The 19,111-nt window shown below is 39.3% G+C and overlaps 10 protein-coding genes across 10 annotated transcripts, besides 1 other annotated feature; 4 read left to right on the top strand and 6 right to left on the bottom strand.

The window, feature by feature from the left end:
* Window positions 1-60: 60 nt before the first annotated feature.
* Window positions 61-1,229, bottom strand: BEWA_036070 (conserved hypothetical protein; the record flags this gene model as incomplete). The annotated part of the gene is made up of 10 exons (XM_004832966.1): window positions 1,022-1,229; window positions 946-985; window positions 831-908; window positions 750-794; window positions 632-715; window positions 535-598; window positions 385-503; window positions 317-352; window positions 159-281; window positions 61-123 (listed from the first exon to the last, which is right to left on the bottom strand). Exons 1-10 carry the CDS (start codon window positions 1,141-1,143, stop codon window positions 61-63), a joined length of 774 nt encoding a protein of 257 aa, XP_004833023.1. The 5' UTR covers window positions 1,144-1,229.
* Window positions 1,230-1,280: 51 nt separating this feature from the next.
* Window positions 1,281-2,535, top strand: BEWA_036060 (conserved hypothetical protein; the record flags this gene model as incomplete). The annotated part of the gene is made up of 6 exons (XM_004832965.1): window positions 1,281-1,412; window positions 1,445-1,508; window positions 1,547-1,635; window positions 1,671-1,845; window positions 1,881-1,990; window positions 2,025-2,535. The coding sequence occupies exons 1-6, from the start codon at window positions 1,306-1,308 to the stop codon at window positions 2,533-2,535; spliced, it is 1,056 nt and encodes a 351-aa protein (XP_004833022.1). The 5' UTR covers window positions 1,281-1,305.
* A 150-nt stretch (window positions 2,536-2,685) lies between these two features.
* BEWA_036050 (conserved hypothetical protein) lies at window positions 2,686-3,626 on the bottom strand (the record flags this gene model as incomplete). Its single annotated transcript, XM_004832964.1, has 3 exons — window positions 2,686-3,147; window positions 3,182-3,382; window positions 3,420-3,626. The coding sequence occupies 3 exons, from the start codon at window positions 3,624-3,626 to the stop codon at window positions 2,686-2,688; spliced, it is 870 nt and encodes a 289-aa protein (XP_004833021.1).
* A 62-nt stretch (window positions 3,627-3,688) lies between these two features.
* On the bottom strand, window positions 3,689-5,476 carry BEWA_036040 (hypothetical protein; the record flags this gene model as incomplete). The annotated part of the gene is made up of 8 exons (XM_004832963.1): window positions 3,689-4,139; window positions 4,175-4,542; window positions 4,577-4,708; window positions 4,744-5,017; window positions 5,053-5,104; window positions 5,139-5,244; window positions 5,279-5,378; window positions 5,415-5,476. 8 exons carry the CDS (start codon window positions 5,474-5,476, stop codon window positions 3,689-3,691), a joined length of 1,545 nt encoding a protein of 514 aa, XP_004833020.1.
* Window positions 5,477-6,146: 670 nt separating this feature from the next.
* BEWA_036030 (guanylyl cyclase, putative) lies at window positions 6,147-13,547 on the top strand (the record flags this gene model as incomplete). The annotated part of the gene is made up of 4 exons (XM_004832962.1): window positions 6,147-12,203; window positions 12,237-12,758; window positions 12,793-13,227; window positions 13,263-13,547. The coding sequence occupies 4 exons, from the start codon at window positions 6,147-6,149 to the stop codon at window positions 13,545-13,547; spliced, it is 7,299 nt and encodes a 2,432-aa protein (XP_004833019.1).
* Window positions 12,209-12,230: a sequence feature (AT_rich).
* A 323-nt stretch (window positions 13,548-13,870) lies between the features above and the next one.
* BEWA_036020 (conserved hypothetical protein) lies at window positions 13,871-14,485 on the top strand (the record flags this gene model as incomplete). The annotated part of the gene is made up of 1 exon (XM_004832961.1): window positions 13,871-14,485. One exon carries the CDS (start codon window positions 13,871-13,873, stop codon window positions 14,483-14,485), a length of 615 nt encoding a protein of 204 aa, XP_004833018.1.
* Window positions 14,486-14,489: 4 nt separating this feature from the next.
* BEWA_036010 (conserved hypothetical protein) lies at window positions 14,490-15,065 on the bottom strand (the record flags this gene model as incomplete). The annotated part of the gene is made up of 1 exon (XM_004832960.1): window positions 14,490-15,065. One exon carries the CDS (start codon window positions 15,063-15,065, stop codon window positions 14,490-14,492), a length of 576 nt encoding a protein of 191 aa, XP_004833017.1.
* Window positions 15,066-15,067: 2 nt separating this feature from the next.
* On the bottom strand, window positions 15,068-15,517 carry BEWA_036000 (conserved hypothetical protein; the record flags this gene model as incomplete). Its single annotated transcript, XM_004832959.1, has 1 exon — window positions 15,068-15,517. The coding sequence occupies one exon, from the start codon at window positions 15,515-15,517 to the stop codon at window positions 15,068-15,070; it is 450 nt and encodes a 149-aa protein (XP_004833016.1).
* A 224-nt stretch (window positions 15,518-15,741) lies between these two features.
* BEWA_035990 (serine/threonine protein phosphatase pp2a, putative) lies at window positions 15,742-16,985 on the top strand (the record flags this gene model as incomplete). Its single annotated transcript, XM_004832958.1, has 6 exons — window positions 15,742-15,762; window positions 15,862-16,343; window positions 16,377-16,488; window positions 16,522-16,705; window positions 16,743-16,861; window positions 16,895-16,985. The coding sequence occupies exons 2-6, from the start codon at window positions 15,875-15,877 to the stop codon at window positions 16,983-16,985; spliced, it is 975 nt and encodes a 324-aa protein (XP_004833015.1). The 5' UTR covers window positions 15,742-15,762; window positions 15,862-15,874.
* A 17-nt stretch (window positions 16,986-17,002) lies between these two features.
* On the bottom strand, window positions 17,003-19,042 carry BEWA_035980 (hypothetical protein; the record flags this gene model as incomplete). The annotated part of the gene is made up of 1 exon (XM_004832957.1): window positions 17,003-19,042. The coding sequence occupies one exon, from the start codon at window positions 19,040-19,042 to the stop codon at window positions 17,003-17,005; it is 2,040 nt and encodes a 679-aa protein (XP_004833014.1).
* Window positions 19,043-19,111: the final 69 nt, after the last annotated feature.

Raw genomic sequence — 19,111 nt, 5'->3', positions numbered from 1 at the left:
ATTGCAGGACTAGAAGATCTACTATAGGAACAACAAGTATCAAGATGTAAATGTAAAGTATCACATTATTTTAAGTTTGAGCAGTTCAAATGGTTTATCACCGCTTCTACATGTTACCATTTTCTGAACATTATTATTATGTGCAAAAGTAAAATTACAATTGTCAAATCTTTTTCCCCTGCGAGGATCACAGTTCCATCGAAATAGTTTGGGCTAATTTTACCATCTATTGCTTTTATTTTGGCGCCTTTACCAACAGTGTTCGAAATTTGAGGGGCATTCTAGGTTTTTGATGAGTATTTTCGTATGAATTTACCTTACAAGTGTGTTTTATGAATGATATGCATGGTAACTGTATAAATGTTATTTTCAAACTCTTCTTACCATTTTTTTGAATCTAAAGTACATGGAGGAAAAGTAATAGAGGGAATAAATTGATCCCATCAAAAGTAAAAGTATCATTCTTTTTCCTCGGCGATAGGTTTCTGGAGTTATATCATTTCCTAAGTGGTTTAAGACTGTAGATGCGCTAACCAGATCCAGATGTGGTTGGTACAGTTTTTTGGATTTCCCATGATGACTCTACATCAAAAGTTTCCTAAAGAGAGATGAGAGATATTGTGGTACATACATCATGCGATGGTGATATAAAGTTTATAATATCTCTCTTTAGTAGATATGGCTCATTCTTGTAGGTAATGATGGATTCCCAGATCTGTATGTAAGTATTTAATGGAGCAATTTCCCACCGTTGCATTGGATTTGGAATGCAATTTCTTGGCGTAGACGTCACCCTAAATCCGCATATGATTTCAACGGACGAATGATACCTTTTCAGGGTCTTTACTCTCTAAAATCGCCCAGAAACCTCTAGAGTCAAACTTCTTGAGGGCAGCATTCCCAGAAATCTACTCGTATATGCGTAAAGAATAGTATGTAACGTACCTTCTCGGCATCTGCGCACATGTGTTCTAGTTTCACATCCCTAAAGAATTCGTTTGCACTGGGATAACAAGCGTACCTTTTGAGTGACCATTTTGAGAGCTGAACCAGCATAAGAGACGAAAAGACCGCTAAATTTAAACGCTTATAGCTAAATGTGCCAAAGTTGCTAAAGAATTTGTTTGTTTTCCCGCCTGCCATAATGTGTAGACAAATCGTTCCTAATTGATCCTAAATTAAACCTCTAGAGTACATAGAAGACCCTTGAGGGCACATCATCCTTTTTTAGTTTCAACTGTTCAAAATGCCTCATTAGGGCAGCCATCAGGCCATGCGAGGGGCCAGTATCAATTCTCCGCGGAGATGGAGCTCCCCGAAGGGTACATTTTTAAGGCTCCCTGTGTCTTTTGGAGAGAGAAATCCTTGTTATTGTATGCTTCTGGCTCTGTACTTTACGCCTTTAATACCAGGTATGTCCTCTCGTTCACCTATTGACCTCTAGGGACTCTGTTTTATCGCATAAATTTGAAAATGGACACATAACAAAGGCCATTCGATCTATAACTGTAAGTTGTTTTGCTCGTATTTAAACTGCTCGTTAAAGGTTGATAATGCCCGTTCTTTGATACTGGTGGCCTCGGAGGACAAGATTCTATCGATATTCGACGATTCAATCAAGCTTTTGGCTAAAAGGTACGGGAAATTCTGGTCTAAAAGTCTTGTGATAGGCAATTTGGCAAAAAACTGGTGTCTACTGCGGTTGTTGAGAACAGCATACTGATCGCCGACTCCTTTGGAGACATATCTGTGCTTCCATTTGCTGATATTCACGATATTGAAGACAAAGGGAGTGATAAAGACCTGCTGTGCCCCTTTTCTCACTACAGCACAATCACTGCTACGGTACGTTTTTGGAGACAGTTTACATGCTTCCATAGTACACTAGTGCTGAGGGATCCATATTTACCGCAAACAAGGACGGAAAGGTGGTGCGAAATTCGATTCCAGATGTTCATAATATCCTAAACTATTACTTGGGACATACACAGTGGGTTTTGCTCCATGCATTTATAAACGTTTAGGTCTGTGTCATCCCTCGCAATAATAGATGGAGATATTGAACCTGTTTTGGCGTCACTGTCAATCGACTTTAGCGTTAAATTTTGGGATATAAAGAGTGGAGATGAACTTTACTCTGTAGATTTGACACAGGTCCTTGATGATGTTGGTGTGGTACCCTGTCATATTGCATGGGATTCTGCAAACAAGATACTTTTGTTACCATGTTCAAAGAAACTGTTTTTCCTACATTTATCTCTTGAAAATGGTGTTTCGCATGTAAACACTACGACTTTATCGCTGGAATATACTCTACAAACATGCCTTGCAGTTCCGCTTGAGGACTCGTCTCAACTCTACATTGTAGATTCTGAGGGCAACTTGCACATTTATATCTCAAGCCTAAAAAATCTCGACACATCTTGCAAGCTTGTAAACGATGTTAATATAAATCTATGGGAAAAGGACCTTGTGTCTTCATCTTTGGAAAATAGTAAAGCAATACCTCTAAATGTAGCTAAACACGTAATGTAATTGATATCCTTTATCATACAGGCTAGTTTATCAATCAATGCGCTCCCATATGCACCACCAATGTTTCTCTTTTGGTACATGACCTCTATGATGGAATCTATTTTACAGATTAGCTGTTGTCTAAATTTCAGGGATGTCTACACATTTACATTAAAGTAGTTTTAAAGATACCTCTTTGAACTCAAGAATGGACTTTGCATCGGAAAGTCTCCAAAAGTTTATAAACTCGAAGAAAACGAATGAGTGGATAATGTAAAATGTTTCCAGCGGAGGACGATCGTTATTGTAACTGAATGCGCCAAGTTTTGACGTGTTCCAGTAATCTAAAACCCAAGAAGTTACGTTTATACTTGTGACTGCAAAAGGGAACCAGAGTTTGGCATCGTTGGAGGCTTCCAGGGCTTCTTTGGATTTTTCGGGGAAATTGGTTGCCATGTAGTTTAGGCACTGTAAGCCGAGCAAACCAGTCCTCCTAAAGTCGGTAAGAGGCATCTGAAACCCAAGCACTCCCCAACTGCTGGTTGTTTTGTCAGTAGCATCCACGGAGTGGGATACACTGTAAGATTCCGGCAAGGGTCTGGTCTCCAGGGACGTCCACAGCTCATCTAGCAACTGCAAGGAAATGTAAAGGGTACTAAAAACAAACTTTTCTATGGGCCTCTGTTTCTTCATCTACTTGTACGGAGATGGTCTTGTCAAAGACAGCCAAATGGTAGAGGTGCTTACTTATTTGCAGGACTGCATCTTCCACGAGATGTAGATACTTTTCATCGATATTTAGCCTCTCCATGACCATCTTCGTGACACTATCGAGCAGTTTGGGATTATTATGCAGATTTGCAAACACCTGTAACGTATTTGTGACTCGCGGAGCTTAAGCTGACCTCCCTGTCCAATGTGTCGAGACATAGCTGCTCGAAATTTGCAATTACCTTCGGATCATGAATTTTGTAGCTAACAGGGCCGAGGGTCCACCATAGCGAACCTAGGAGATCCACTAGACTGCGGTCCAGTAAGACCCTCTGACCACGCGAGTATCCTGTTATAAGGGCGATAATGTAGTCAAGTATATCAGTAATCATGGAACACATGAATTATATGTAAAGGATTGCAGTAGAAACGTACACATGAAGAGGGCATCCCCATCTGGAAGTTAAGAATCTTCGGGCTCTATAGTGTCAAAATTCTCGACAAATTTAGATATCCGAAGCCTGACACTGTCGTCATGTAAGAATTCGGCCGATTCCAGAATCTCAATGATGTTCTTCTCGTATAGCATCTCGATTGCAGTAGGCTCAATGTTCAAAAACAACTCAAAATAGTCCAAAGAAACCATAACTGTAGTGTAATCATGTTTGCACTGGATGAAAAGCTTTAGAAATCCATCCAAAATCTGAAATTTAAATGCATCCAAACGTTTCCTGTAAAGAGCATTGCGGTAGATACTCACTATGCAAACTCCAGATTCCAGCCTAATATCGTAGTTCTCTTCAGATTTTAGTATCTCTATGATGTCTGGAATTAAAGCAATGGTGAACTCGATAACTTGATCACTACCCTCTGCCATTATCGTACACAAATACAACGAAACCAGTTTCACGCTCCTGCCAAGTTTTTAATGCCGAAAAAATCAACTAACCTATGAGGACTCTTGAAACAATTCCTCAGAATGTTCTGCAGGTTCGGTATCGAAATCGAAGAGTTTACGATATCAGGGTATTTACAGGTAGTGCATTGAGATATAATCTGAAGTAGCGGGATCAAAACATCAGCAAAAGTTGAATCCATCTTTACAATGAATTCGTCAACTGGAATAAAACTTTCCCGTTGGATATTTACCCCTTCAAGTCCCGTTAAAAATGTTTGGACAATGTAGACAACGTTTTGGTAGTCTTCGTAGGTAGTATTGTAACTTGAACTTATAAAATAAAATATAGCATACAAAATGTCTCCAAGCATGGTCCTTTCAGTGGAAACAAAACTCTTGTTTATATTCGAATAATTTTCCTAAAGTCGCAATTTAAGGAGGGGGAGGAAATACCTTTATAATCTGGATGAGTATATCAAGACATCTGTAATGAGCAAACATATCATGAAACTGTGTCCCTGCTGTATTTGATTCAAGTATTACACACAAAAATGCGGAAAATGTCTTGACGAATAGACTTGGTTTCTGGGTATATGTATAAAATGCAAAGGATTACTTACCGTTTGTTGCAGCAATTTAACACCATGGTCTACTATACTTGAAACATACGGAGTTATAAGGTCAAAATTGTTAAATCCTGACATAATGAAGAGATTCAAGACCGAGTCTAAAATGTTTACAAAAATTTGATCCGCACTAGTTGGTACAAGTTTTGTACAGGACTCAAAGATCGCAGCAAGCTTTGCGATATATTCTTGGGATATCACAGTCCCAGGATTATTGTCAACGATTTCTAAAATACAGGAAATTGCAAGATGGACAATTTGGTGATTACTGCACATGTTTGAGTATCCGAAAAAGAAACAAACTTTGAAGATAGACATTGAGCCAGCAGCTCTACTCCAGCGCCTTCAGACTCGCCTAAATGTTTTTTAATGTTAAATTAACGACATACCTAGGTCAAACTTGAGAATACCAAGAAGCTGCCCAAGTATAGCTATGGTTGCATCCGCTGAATTCGAGTCAATCGACTTCTTCAACTCGCTAAGAAGCTCATTCAACTGTAACATCTTGTATAAATAGACCAAAACTTACATTTTTAAAGGATAAAACTTTGCCATCATAACCTGATTGTCTGGATGCCTCTAGAAGTCTCGACCTTTCCGACTGTCTATGGTTGGTTAACATGGACTTCCTAAGGACAATTATGGGTATGGCGCATGACAATTACCTCACAAACGAGGAATCCAGGTTTACAGGCTTGTATAAATCCCTTCTTTTTGATGCGTTCATCGTGTGTAGACAAGTTTGTCATTCCCTGTTCATATACTTAGCAAGTGTCTCCACGTGAATCTGGAGGATCGGTGTATCGATTGTTCTACGATTGTCTGTGTCATCAAAAGGTCTGTCCAAATTCAGGAAGAGCTGCGATTCTCAGCGAGTAGGATACGCCGTGGTGTAAGTCCCAGCAAAAGCGACGTAAACATACTTTTAAAGACCGAAATTCACAACCCGATCTCCAGTATTTCAAGATTATTGAACTGGAAGATGGTGGGTATTCCGGCGCCTGGATCGTGGTGGGAGAGGACCGAAGGATTCCCGCAGCAGCGGTCAGTTTAATGCTTAATAAAGGTTTTGAAAGTTGTTTGATTTTTTAGGATAACGGGGTGGCCTTTATAAGTGTTAAAACATGATACAGGTCGATAATTTTAATGATACGCGTTAGATTTGAAAAACCGTGTAAGATAGGCTCTATAAACCCTATTAGAGCCATATAGGTTCGATTGAAGCAGTTTATGTCCGCCTTTTGGTCACACATTCCAGTCACTGGCTTCCTTGTGTACCGTCAGGAATGTGTATGGGCAATTTACACACTTGCGGACAAAAATAGTCCTATGGATTCTGTACTTGTTGTTTAGGGAACTGTTATCTTGTAGGATAAGTTCTCGGATGCCTTGCGAAGATGTCAAGCAGCTCAAAAAATGACTTCACTTCAATCGGAACGTCCATAGACATCACATGGCAAAACTCTAGAGATCGCAAAGGATTAAGAGTAACACATAGCATTGGGTCCTTGAAGAAGTATAAGAAAATTCGAACCACAACTAGACTATTACACAAGGAAAGGAGACATGGCTCCGAATATTTTGAGGAAGAATACAATCATTCATCCATAAAACCGGAGCTTGTTGAAAAACATCATAATATATGTTTTGGAACGAAAATACGACCAATATGGGAATCTAGGACTCTAAAGATAAACCCAGTAGATCCAAATGACTTGTCTCGTTTTCTGAAAAATGCGCAACATACTCAAAGATTTGCCATACTAAGCCAAGTGTGGTACATTTGTTGGAATACATTTAATAGATTGCCATTTTTGTGGTCAATAATTATGGTATTTATTGAAGCGCTTATTCTCAATTTATGTATTCCAGACGTTCCAAAACGCTCTTGGTATTCTACAGGTCTTCCATTGTTGATTTCAATCCTTGTATCCATTTTTTCAAATGTTTTGGAGGCAAAAAGACGTTATATTATTGGACGCTGTGTTGACTACAAAAAGTGTACCGTGCTACACGGACGGAAAGCTAAAATACGATCAACGAGGGTATCTGATCTAGTCGTAGGAAACATTGTTAAACTTTCTTTAGATGAAGAAGTTCCAGCTGACATAATAATTTTGGCTTCAAGCAACTCTGATGGGAAAATCCACATAGATACATCATCTATTGATGGTAGCAATAATTTAAAGGTAAAAACTTCCGTAAAAGGTGCAAAAGTGGAGGCTTCCATACGTTCATTTGCTAATTTAAGGGGTCATATTGTTTGTAACAAGCCTTCATCTGATATGGATGTATTTTCAGGGACATTGTACTTGAAAGGTCATCCTAGGCCTAGTAATATAACTATTGACAATTTTGTTATGAAAGGATCTATTATAAGGAATACCACGTATCTTTATGGAGTTGTTGTATTTACGGGTCCTGACACAAAGCTCGCGCAAAATACTACACATACATTAAAACAAATCAAACTTGGATCTTTTGAACATATTATTAATAAATTTTCCATTATTTTGGCTCTATTGTACTTTATTTGTCTTTTTTCAAGTGTAATAACTAGATCCTCAAATATTATGACTAGAGAACATCCCCTTACCAAAGGAGTTTCTGTGCCAATTGAATCCATACCGTTTGTGATTTTTAGGTTTATTATTTTGTACGGATGCTTGATGCCTATAACTCTTCCTGCTATTATGGATCTTTTGAGACTCTCTTTTGCACCATTTTATGACGGAGTATGTATAAGTGAATGTTTACAAAATAAAGACCTAAAACCAGGAAAGGAACTGCCTAAAAGACTAGAAACTAAAGCAAATTCGTTGGAATTCGATGATGACGCTCAAGATGGTCCAAAGTCATGGTCTTTGAATTCTTCTCTTTTTGAAGATTTGGGTATGGTGGATTTCATATTTACAGACAAGACTGGTACTCTTACAAGCAACAATCTTTCAATCACCTTGATAACCTTTGGAAAAAAAACTTACAGGGTAGAGGAAGCCATTGATAGATTCAAAGATGATGTTGAACGTGACCTTGGTGATAATCCAAATTTTGACTTGTTTGTAAGGTTAATGTGCATGTGTAACTCTTCGTATCAGGTGACAAATATGCCTCCTTTTAGCTCAATTAGGTCATTCGTTACTACAAATCTATTTACGTCAAAACTTATGGGATCTGGATCATATGAAAGATTGAAGAAGCATAACACCGTTGGATTCTCAAAAAAAGGTACTCGCTTTGGGAGCGTCTTTTTTATAGAACCCGAAGGTACTACTAGTTCAAAATCTGAATCAATAGCTATTATGGGAAGTGCAAGATTTGAAGATTCAGATAGTAAATCCAGAGGTTCTTCAGGTAGCAGTATATCTGTTGGGTCTTATGGATTTAGTCAAACAACCTCAAAGATTGACCCTAATGAAGCTAGTCATAAGTACACAAGATCAAGTCGTACCAAAAGCTTCAAATCCACGTCACAAGAGGATGAGTGTATGACTGCCCTTGCAATGGAATTGGGTTATTGTTTGATGTCACGTTCAAAATCCTCGATTAATGTGAACATTAAGGGAACTATTGAAACTGTGGATATTATTGGTATAAATGAGTTTAGTTCTACTCGAAAAAGGATGTCCATTGTATTAAGGCAAGAATATGATGGTAATTCTATAGTTTTTGTAAAGGGAGACGGTGAATCTATGCTAAATTTGCTCGACTTGAATAGGCATAAAGGAGATATTGAGACATTAAGAAATAGAATTAAAAAACAAGGTCTATTTGGATACAGAGTTTTGGTTTGTGCATATAGAAGATTGGACAAAGAAGAAACTATTGTTTACCAACGACATTACGCAGATTTAGAGGGATCTATTTACGGAAGAGAGGAACGCTTTGAATCATGTGCAAAATTAGTAGAAAATAACCTCATATATTTGGGACTTGTTGCGTTTAAGGATGAAATACAGCCTGAGGTTATTGATACAATAGATATGATCATGGATTCTGGAACAAGAATTTGGATGGTCACTGGAGATTCCAAGGGCCCTTCCATAGAATCTGCATATTTATCCAAACTTTTGGTGCCTCCATGTCGTATATTCCATGCAAAACTCGAAGGTACTGATGCAAACGACTCTTTAAATAAAAGGAGTACAGATCTGTATAACAAATTTATACAAGAAAGACCAAGTGGGATAAATACAGAACAACTCTGTTTAGTTGTAGAGGGTACTGACTTGAAAACCTTTTTATCGACCCCGGATATGCAAACATGCTTTGTAAATATGGCTTGCTCTGCGGATGTTGTTATAGCTTGTGGATTAACACCCATTCAAAAAGGGGAACTTGTAAAGTTAGTAAAGTTGCGTCTAGTTCCCACCCCAATAACACTTGCAATAGGTGATGGATTGAATGATGTTAAAATGATTGAGGAAGCTCACGTAGGAGTAGGAATAATAAATTCAACAAGCCCTCATGCAGCATCTTATGCAGATTTTGCAGTTACGTCATTTGCTTCACTAAAACAACTTTTATTTTTACAAGGTACTATAACGTTGCAAGCAATGAGCATTGTGGTCTATTGGAGTTATTTTAAATCTTTATGTTTTGTAATGCCACTATTCTATTACCAGGGATATACTAACTGGGCAGGATTGGATCTTTATGGATCATTTATACAGCTACTATTTCAAATCGTCTTTACTCCAATCCCTGTAGTGACGTGCGCACTTTTTTACAAGCAGATACCTAACGAGTTACTTGTGAATCTTCCAGTATTTTATACACTAGGACGCCGTAGATATTACACAAGTCTTTTGAAATTTTGCTTTTGGGCTCTGGAGGGAATTATAATGTCACTTTTTTGCTATTATTCCCTTCGAATATCAGTTGTTCAGGCTCCAATGATTTATGGTGGAAATACTCTAAGTGCACGTGCATTTGGTCTTTTGTGTTCTCTAGGATCTTTGATAATATCAAATTCCAGGCTTATTATTGAATTTGCTCCAAGGACTTATCTGGTGTCTATTCCACTAGCCATAATCTTTGTTCTTGGTGTTATCCCTATTTTCTTGTCTCTCACGTATGCTCTTGCTGGGAGATCCCTAAAGGCAGCAACTATGCAAGTTGTTTTATGGAAGCCTTTTTATATTCTCGTACCTCTATGGTTTGTCTCATCTATTGTATCATATACTGTTTCTTCCATATTACAAGCTTTTGTTTCTCCGAATCTTTCAGAGTATATTGTAAATTGGTTTTCAGCGCAAAAGTGCGATTGTAATTCTGATAATGACAGTTCTAAACAAAGATTTAGATTTAAAGTGATAAAATGGTGTTCACATGTTTTGGAAAGAGCTAAAAATGAGTTCAACATACATGAATCTTCTAAGGTGAATGGAATTATACCAGCTGCCAGACCCTTCAAAATTAGAGAAGGAGCTGTTTCCCTAGATGAAACGCCACCATATATAAAAGTAAAAGATAACATGGAACGTAATGATGATGATAAAAATGACAAAACGGTAAATCATAGAATATCTAACTTGATAAATAAGCTAACCCTTCGATTCCAGGATATGCAGCTAGAAGCAGATTATCTATTCTACAAAACTCAAAACCACTATTACGAAAATAGCAAATGGTACTTGGCTATATACTTTCTATTGGGAGTATTTTATTTTCTGGATTTTATCGTAGACTATAAACTTCGTGTACACTGGGGAGATAGATCCTCAAAATGGTTTATGGGTTTGACTATAGTTATGGAGCTTTTAATCCTGTGCTGCATATTGTTTATGTTTAAGGCTAAAACTTTTGCGAAACATGTAAATCTAATATTGGGGTCGCTAGTTTTCTGTATGATATTACAACACGCAGCAAACAGATTCATTCTTGATTCCACAACGTGGATTCATCCAGTACTCTTTCCGATTTTTACATTTGTCATTCTAAGGATCCCGTTTGTTTATTCTGTACCATCAAATGTTATATTTTTCACAATCACATTGGGATCATTAGGGTCATCCCTTCACTCTATTCCACTTTTTATCGGTATAATTGTGTTTGTGGGCTTTGTGGGCTATAGGTTAGAGTATGATAGTAGGAAGAGCTTTATACTTGAATCCTCTGTTGCAAATGCACGGAAGAAGCAAAGTGAGCTCTTGAATACAATGCTTCCAAATTTTGTTGTCTCAAAAATGATCAATGCAAGGTTAAATGAAGATGGAATTCCAATTGGGTTTGAGGCTGAGAGTCACGGAGCAGTGTCTATACTCTTTTGTGATGTTTATAATTTTCCAGACCTGATTGCTAACGTGGAACCAACGAGACTCATTGAGCTTTTAGATTCGTTATTCCTTGCTTTTGATAGATGTGTAGAGCAATTTAATGCAACAAAAATAGAAACTGTTTCTGAATCTTACCTTACGGCATTTGGACTTGATGACTCTTGTCCATACACTTCAGCTGCAAATGCTATTGATATGTCACTCGCTATGCTTGAAGTGGCTCATCAGATTAGATATCCATTGATAAACAAAACTGACAATGATCCATCTCGCTCAGGCTCTTTGAGTATTGATGGATTGTCAGAATCTATGCCTGTAAAAATAGGAATAAATTCTGGGGGAGTTATATCTGGTCTAGTTGGTGCAAAAAAGCCACAATATGCTCTATTCGGGGACACGGTAAACACAGCAAGTAGAATGAAGAGTACCGGTGAAGTTGGGCATGTTCATATCTCAGAAAGTACATATGAACTTATCAAATCAGACGAAACGTTGCAATTTGAACAAAAGGATACATTTGTTAAGGGAAAGGGTACTATGAAAACTTATTTACTAAAGTCCGTGCTAGGTTCATCTTATCCTGGTTTCGATGGGCCAAAAATTATCCATGAAGTTGATGCATTTTCTCCGGAATTTAGCAAACACATTGCAGGTTTGAATTTTGATCATTTTAATAATGACCCATCGGAATCAATAGAGGCTGATTATACCAATTGGGGTGAAAATAACATCTCTGTAAACCCCTCTCTTGTGGAAAAGATGAAAAACCGAAGAGTGAAGATTTCAGCAGCAATAGGGGCATCTTTAGAGGAGGATTTAGATGACGAATATATGGGATCTGTGAGGGAATTTGGATCTTATTCATTCAGTAGTTCATCATCTTCCGTGTATAGAGGAATTTCCAGATGTTTACCGTTTCGTAAAAATAACACATCCAGATCTAGCTCAACAATAACATTAATACGTGAAGCTTCAAAACTTGATTGTCAATATGATAATTTAATCTATGAGGAACATGATAGGTTTATGAAGAAGGACCAGGAGAATCATATGAAGCGTCATGAACTTTTACTTTTAAAATTCAGTGACAAATTGCAGGAGGACCGCTACAGGCTTAACTTTTATAACAATGCTACAAATCTCAACACAAATGAACATGCTTTAGTCATATTTCTGGTATGTTTATAATAAATTAATAATTATCTTCAGATGACATTTGTGGCTCAAAGTGTAATTGCGCTTTCCTTACCACGCATATACACGGATGCGGCAAATGTAACTCACCTTATCTATATAAAATACATTCCATATTGGAGCACTCGGTCTGTATTTACTGTGGTTGCATTTATGCTATGGCTAGTATTCCATTATAGGTGTTTTTCAAAAAGTACAGAATCTAGTGGTACCAGGTTTCTCACTTTTTGTATAAACACCCTCTTTGTTACTGCTGCGTGTGTTTTTGCTCTTTCAAATTCATGGGCTGTATCTGGAGAAGGTGAAAAAATTGATACATGGCTAACATCGGATACAATAGAATTTTACTTTTATATTGTGGTTTTGCATCATAGTACAGGAATGCTCTTTCATACATGCCTTTTAGTTGATATTCTGTTCATGATTTTATCAATGACATTTATATCGACTAGTGTCAAAAGAACCCCGGTTTCTGTTATCGCATTATTTACAATACCATGTTGCATTATTTTCAATCTAATTTCCGCTCACTGCAAGGTATGGATGTATCATTATTTACATGCTTCACTAGGAGGCGATCGATAGGAAGACCTTTTACACCAACGAAAAGGCTAGGGCAATTGAAGCGAGAGTAAGCCAGATGTTGAATGAGATGCTTCCAAAAAGTATCCTTGAGGAATTCAGAAACGATAAGCTAAAAATGACGTATATCCATGAAAACATGTCCTTTTTGTTTTCGGATATCGTAGGGTTCACCAGCTGGGCAACCTCTGTGGATGCATCTGAAGTCATTGCCCTTTTGCAGAAGCTTTTTGCGAATTTTGACAGAAATACTACTCAGTTTGGGCTGTACAAGTTGTGCACGATTGGGGATGCTTACGTGGCTGTAAGTGAGCCTGCAACAGAACCAACAAACGAACAAACAATCATCAATGATATTGAGGGGGTGTTGCAAATGGCGTCTTCAATGCTAAGGATTATCAAGGAATTAAGAGAGACCTTTAACGTTTGTTTGCATTTTGTATAATGTCTAATTTTCAGATTCCCGGACTCAACATGAGGATTGGCCTGCACTTTGGAACTTCTATAGGAGGTGTTATTGGATCGGGAAGACTACGTTATGATCTCTGGGGGATGGATATTTACACTGCAAACAAGATTGAAAGTCATGGAGTGCCAGGAATGATTTGTGTGTCTGAGAGGCTGAAGGATATCATGTACACCATATTTCCAAACCGTTTCACATTCAAATTCAATACCGAGATACAAGTTATAAATGAAACAGTCAATAGCTACATTATCGTAGGCGATAATAGTGAGCATTGAGCTTAGGATGAGCAAAGCGACTGCAAAGGTAAAAGCTCTCTTCCAGGAACTTTCTAGTCTCTCTCAAACTCAAGCAGGTATTATTTTGAGTAAAAATTACAAAGTTTACAGATTCCCTAAGTTCTATCTTGATAAAGAAGCTCTCTAGGAACACCAAATCGGGTGCTGGCATTTGTAGGCGGCGAACACCCTTTCCTCATCCCGTGCACCTCTTTTCAGAGAGATCTGCTACTACAAATCAGAGTTTTGTGCTCTCTAGACTCTCGTATATGATATGTAACTTATCCAAGAACAAGTAATTGGCGAGAAAATCTTGTTTGGAGATGGAGACTTTACTTCAAGATAAGTGTGCGGTGACGCTTCTCGGAGCGCTTAACCTTGTGTTGATCAAGGTGTGCTTTGAGCGTTGTCACTCTGGGTTTGCATCATGGGTATCCAGATTGATTTTGGCGCTCATGTATAAAGTGTCTAGTGATGGAGCTATTGTTGGTGCATTGTCTAACATTGGAGAATTCATATCAGATGCTCTAGGGCTGCCTATTGCATCACTGATGGCACTACATCGCTTTCCCTTTGTAGGTGACGCAATGATTGATTCACTTGCTACTACTCACTCGGAAGAGTTGCTTCTGTGGGTAAAAGCAAAGTTGATTTGGATGTTAAAACTCCTTGATGCCCCGAGTTTCTTGTATTTTGAAGTTTTTGCTCTATTTTTCATCATGCTTGTAGTAAGGACATTGCTCCTTATTCTCCTGGTCTTTTTACTTTACACACAACTCAGACGTTGGAAAAGCTTACGTAAAACAGCACCTATCGCAATAGTTACGCTCAAACAAATTACTTGTGCAATGGTTCTCAACACACTCATTTATCGGAACCCATTCTCATTCTGGCTCATAACTGGATCTCTTGTAATGCTCATACTAGAAAAATTATAATTAGTTAGACAATATGCCTAACATCATTAAGTTGTTTTTTTATACCCTTTGTAAGCAAAACAGAAACAACTGCACAAATTCCAGCGACTATAATGTGAGAAAAAATAACAGCAAAAGACGCAATGTAAAATATTGCTGCCTTGAATTGCAGACACTCTGGCTCAATCTTCACTTTCTTGTGTATTCCCTTGTAGATTTGGATAGACGCATTCGAAAGTTCATATATTCCCCAACCAGAGATAAAAGTGTCAACAACCACAACTGATGCGGTAACAATTGCCGTAACTTCCCAATCCCATTCTGTGCCCCAATCTTGGCTCGCAACTCTGAGGTAGTACCCAGCCATAATTGCGGATCCAATGGCCGAAACGAAAATGTTAGCCAGCGAATGAGTGAGTATGCTGCAATGCAAATCGTTTATAAAGGGGAATGAGACGGCAGAACATGCCAACAACAGGAGTGAGACGTGCAAAATGACCAGTACCCTAAGCCACTTTTGAACCGGGTTCTTGATGAGCGGCGCCGGTCCTCCTCCTGGAGGTCTGGAGAACGAGTTTAGCACACTCTTAAGTGCTGACATGGTTATCCGCCATGCAGAGTAGAGATGAAGGTGATGCGCTGTTTATTTTCGATTATGCAACTCTCAGTTCCCAAAAGCTCCCAATCGATATCATTGACCAAGACCAAAATCCCGGGCCTAATCTTGCATGACTCGTTCAGATTAAGCTCCCCGGAGAAGTGTGAATCCTTGCATTCCACCTTGACCCTCGTGGAGATGGAATTTCCTCCAGCCTCCAAGCTGTCTGGACGAACTTGTTCGGATAGAGACGCTTCCGGCCCGAATGAGAAGAGGTCCTTTTTCGCTCCAATTACAGTCCTCCTAATGTATGCTATGAGTTGTCCTACGTCGACTTTTGGTGTGTAAATCTTCAGGTTGAGCTCCTTGGTTTGCTCCAGGGTCAAAGACTCCAAACCTCCGCTAAATTCGACCGTTATATCCAAATGTTGTCCACCGGCTCCTGAATTTGACATATTAGTCGCTTGTCGTGGAGAAATAGCCATCTGGCGTACATCGCGACTAGCTGTGTGCCACCACTATATACTCATTCGCAAAGCTGCGGTAAAGTGGACTTTCGAGCCTAGAATCGCGTTGGTTTTGTCGAATGAAAGTATTTGTAGGAGGTATTTCCCTTGTATTTTGCAGATTAGACGGTGGTTGGCTCCCTTTGGGTCTTGCAGCCACTTGCAAGTTTTGATGGCCATTTAAAGTCTATCTGGTACGTTTTTCCTGCAAACAATATTAAAATACCGCGGCCTACCGGCTGGTGGCGCTGGAATACACAAGTTTAACGACGCTTTCCCACACGACTTTACAGCGTAAGATGCGCAATGTCCTCAGAGTCGAGCATAGATTTCTACTTATCTCAAGTCGATGTACAAAATCTGGAGTTTATGATTAACTCTCTCTTCAACGGTGAATTTGTACCGGAAAGTAGCATTCGAAGGTTGTGTGAAAAGGCCAAGGAGATTCTCATTGGCGAAAGCAACGTCTTGCCCGTGAGAGCGCCAGTCACTGTAGTTGGGGATATTCACGGCCAGTTGTATGATTTAAAGGAACTTTTCAGGATTGCAGGATCTGCACCAAACACAAACTTTTTATTCCTGGGCGATTATGTTGACAGAGGATATTATTCGGTGGAAAGCGTCACGCTCATCGTGGCGCTCAAGGTCAGGTACAAGGATCGAGTCTTTATAATTCGAGGAAACCATGAATGCCGCCAAATTACGCAGGTTTATGGATTCTATGACGAGTGTCTACGCAAATATGGAAGTCCAAATGTATGGAACGCCTTTACAAGTGAGTTTTGGCTTCTCCCCTTACACTTTACAGACCTTTTTGACTACCTCCCGCTTGGAGCCCTGATTGAAAACAAGATTTTTTGTCCACATGCCGGGCTCTCGCCCTCCATTGACTCTCTTGATCACGTTCGAAAGCTCAATCGGTTTGTATAATCTGATCCACACGTATTTTGCAGTATTCAAGAGGTACCGCACGAGGGTCCAATGTGCGATTTGCTCTGGAGCGATCCAGAGGATCGCACTGGATGGGGACTGAGTCCAAGAGGAGCCGGATTTACATTTGGCTACGACATTACCAAGGCATTTAACCAAAATAATGGACTCGATTTAATCGCAAGGGCGCACCAACTCACAATGGAGGTTTGTCTGCCTTTTAAAGATGCACATAAACTCACAGGGGTTTCAATGGTCACAAGACAAGAATGTAGTCACAATCTTTTCAGCGCCAAACTATTGTTATCGCTGCCGTAATCAAGCGGCCATTTTAGAAATTGACGAAAACATGCAGTTCACATTGTAAGTTTTTTACCCTACCACACGCATTTCCAGTATCCAATTCGATCCTTCACCTGAGCGAGAACCACCAACTTCACCAGAAAATAGCGACTATCTACTCGGAGATTTAAAGTACATTATATAAATTTACATGCTATGCATTTATGCTACACCTCTGCTCATCAAATGAGCCTTGTACATGGCAATTTGCTCGTTGGGGGTAAAGTTTTTTTCTTGCCTGTTGAATAGTCCATCTACCATGCTAAAGAAACCAGAAAACCTAGACTTTTTCTCCGGCTTGACAATTATTGGTCCACACTCTGATGCAGATCGCTGAGGCAAAAAGTAAATGTCAGACTCATCCGCAAATTTAACCCTAGGCACTGCTGTATTGGATCTCATGGGAGGCATGCTCTTTGGAGGAACACTGTGGATACGTTGTCCAAACTGAGGATTATAAACTGGGCGATTCACCGTTGGTGGAATGTACGGTTGTGGCTGTTCCACAGGGTCCTCTAGAGTATTTGTAGCAGAGTCCATTGGTACGTTTGATGTACTTGTTGGAGAATTTTTGGCACTGTGTCTCCTTTTAGAGTCGGCCAAGTTCTTGAGCTTTTCCTTTGTTGATCTCAAGTATGCAACAGATTTGTTAAATTCCTCCTGAAGAGCATTCTTTGATACTTCCGCCTTCATCAAACGATCAGCCAATGATTTCTCCCTCTTTACAGACTCTTGGTATTTGCGTCCCAGTTCCTCGAGTCTTCTTCTCAACTCCTCATTCTGCTCCTTTATCTTGGCATTTTCCGCGAGTATATTTTCCTTATCAGTGCTCCTTGCAGATTCCGCAGGTGTTGATGGGTCTGAGCCATTTTGTGATCCATCAGCCACCTCTTGGGGCACCTCGTTTGTCTCTTGTGTATGCTCTTGTAGAATGTTATTCGTCTCCTCAGTACTATTGTTGTTTCTCATATCAGCACCCCCGTGTTTTGGTGAGTTTGAGCCTTCACCATTCTGCATGACCAACTTATCAATATGTTCATGTACTCGCATAAGGTGCTTTTGTACCGATTCTACATACCGCTGGTTCACATCATACTGCAGTCTTCCGTTATTCTTCAAAACATACAAAAGCTTATCCTTCAAACTAGAATTCAAACCTCTTAACCAAGTTATCTCCTGCTCAAGGGCATTAAATGTAAGGTTTGTTTCCAAAGTGTTTGTAGAGGCATCAAAAGTTTCTACACCATGTAAAGAAGGCCTATCCCTGGAACTTCTCTTGTTTGTCAACTTCTTTACTCCGAGCCTAGAGAGTATAAGAGCTTTAAGTTCATCTACTTCGTTTCCAGGCTTTATGAAACTCTTCCAATTTGGGTCCTTGCCAATATCTACGCTAGAGCATCTGTTCAAAATACTCTCTTTGGATTCACTACAAGTGTCCACAGAACTTGCAACTTCAATAGGGACCTGTTCCTGATTAAATTCACCATACTGTGTCTCCATGCTAAGTTGCATGGAGAATGAATCGTTTGTAGAAAGCGGACCGCTGTTAGTTCTCTCCAGAGAACGGCCAGAGTCTTTTGTGCCGATTACATTTTCTATTCCATCATACAATTTTACATTGGGGATCTCACATCCTGCGGGTGTAGAGTCACTAGTCAGTTCAGAATAATCTACATTCTGCTCATCACACCACCATTTGAATCCATTTTTAGGTTCACTATACGCATTTGTAGTTGTCATGTTCTCTGTAAATGTCATTCTTCTATCCTCATACTCGTCTTGGTTATAGCTGATGTTTTCCACAGAAACCTCTGTATCGGAACCTTTGGATGTCTCGTTGTAAATCTTCCTGTATATGCTCGAGAGTCCGCCGTTGTTCACATGTGAAAAGTTATCCTTGTTATGTGACCCATCATAAACCTCCTTTTGAGCGACACCAAACATCTTTCCATTCTTTTGCAAAGTCATAAAACGCTCAATGTCCACCCCTTCCCTTCCAAATCTAGGGGACGTATCGTACCCGTTCTTTGCATAACCTGCATTGGAAATCTGGCTGTTTCTATAAAAGTTTGGGTTCCTTTGGACTCCGGTGTTCAACTTGTAGAAATAGGCTCCGCTATTGTCGCTGGCTGCTGCAAGCTCAAAATCACTCAGGTCCGAATCCAAGTAACCTGCGGTCGTCTCCAGCAAAGCTCCATTCATATTCGGGAAATGCTCGAATTTCCTCTCTTTAGAGGAGATTTTATGAGATGTAACCTAATCTGTGCCGTA

This window comes from Theileria equi, assembly GCF_000342415.1.
Source record: "Theileria equi strain WA chromosome 2 map unlocalized gcontig_1105316255037, whole genome shotgun sequence".
Lineage (NCBI taxonomy): Eukaryota > Apicomplexa > Aconoidasida > Piroplasmida > Theileriidae > Theileria > Theileria equi.
The sequence above is the reverse complement of the archived record's forward strand: the minus strand, read 5'-3'. Positions and strand labels throughout refer to the sequence as shown.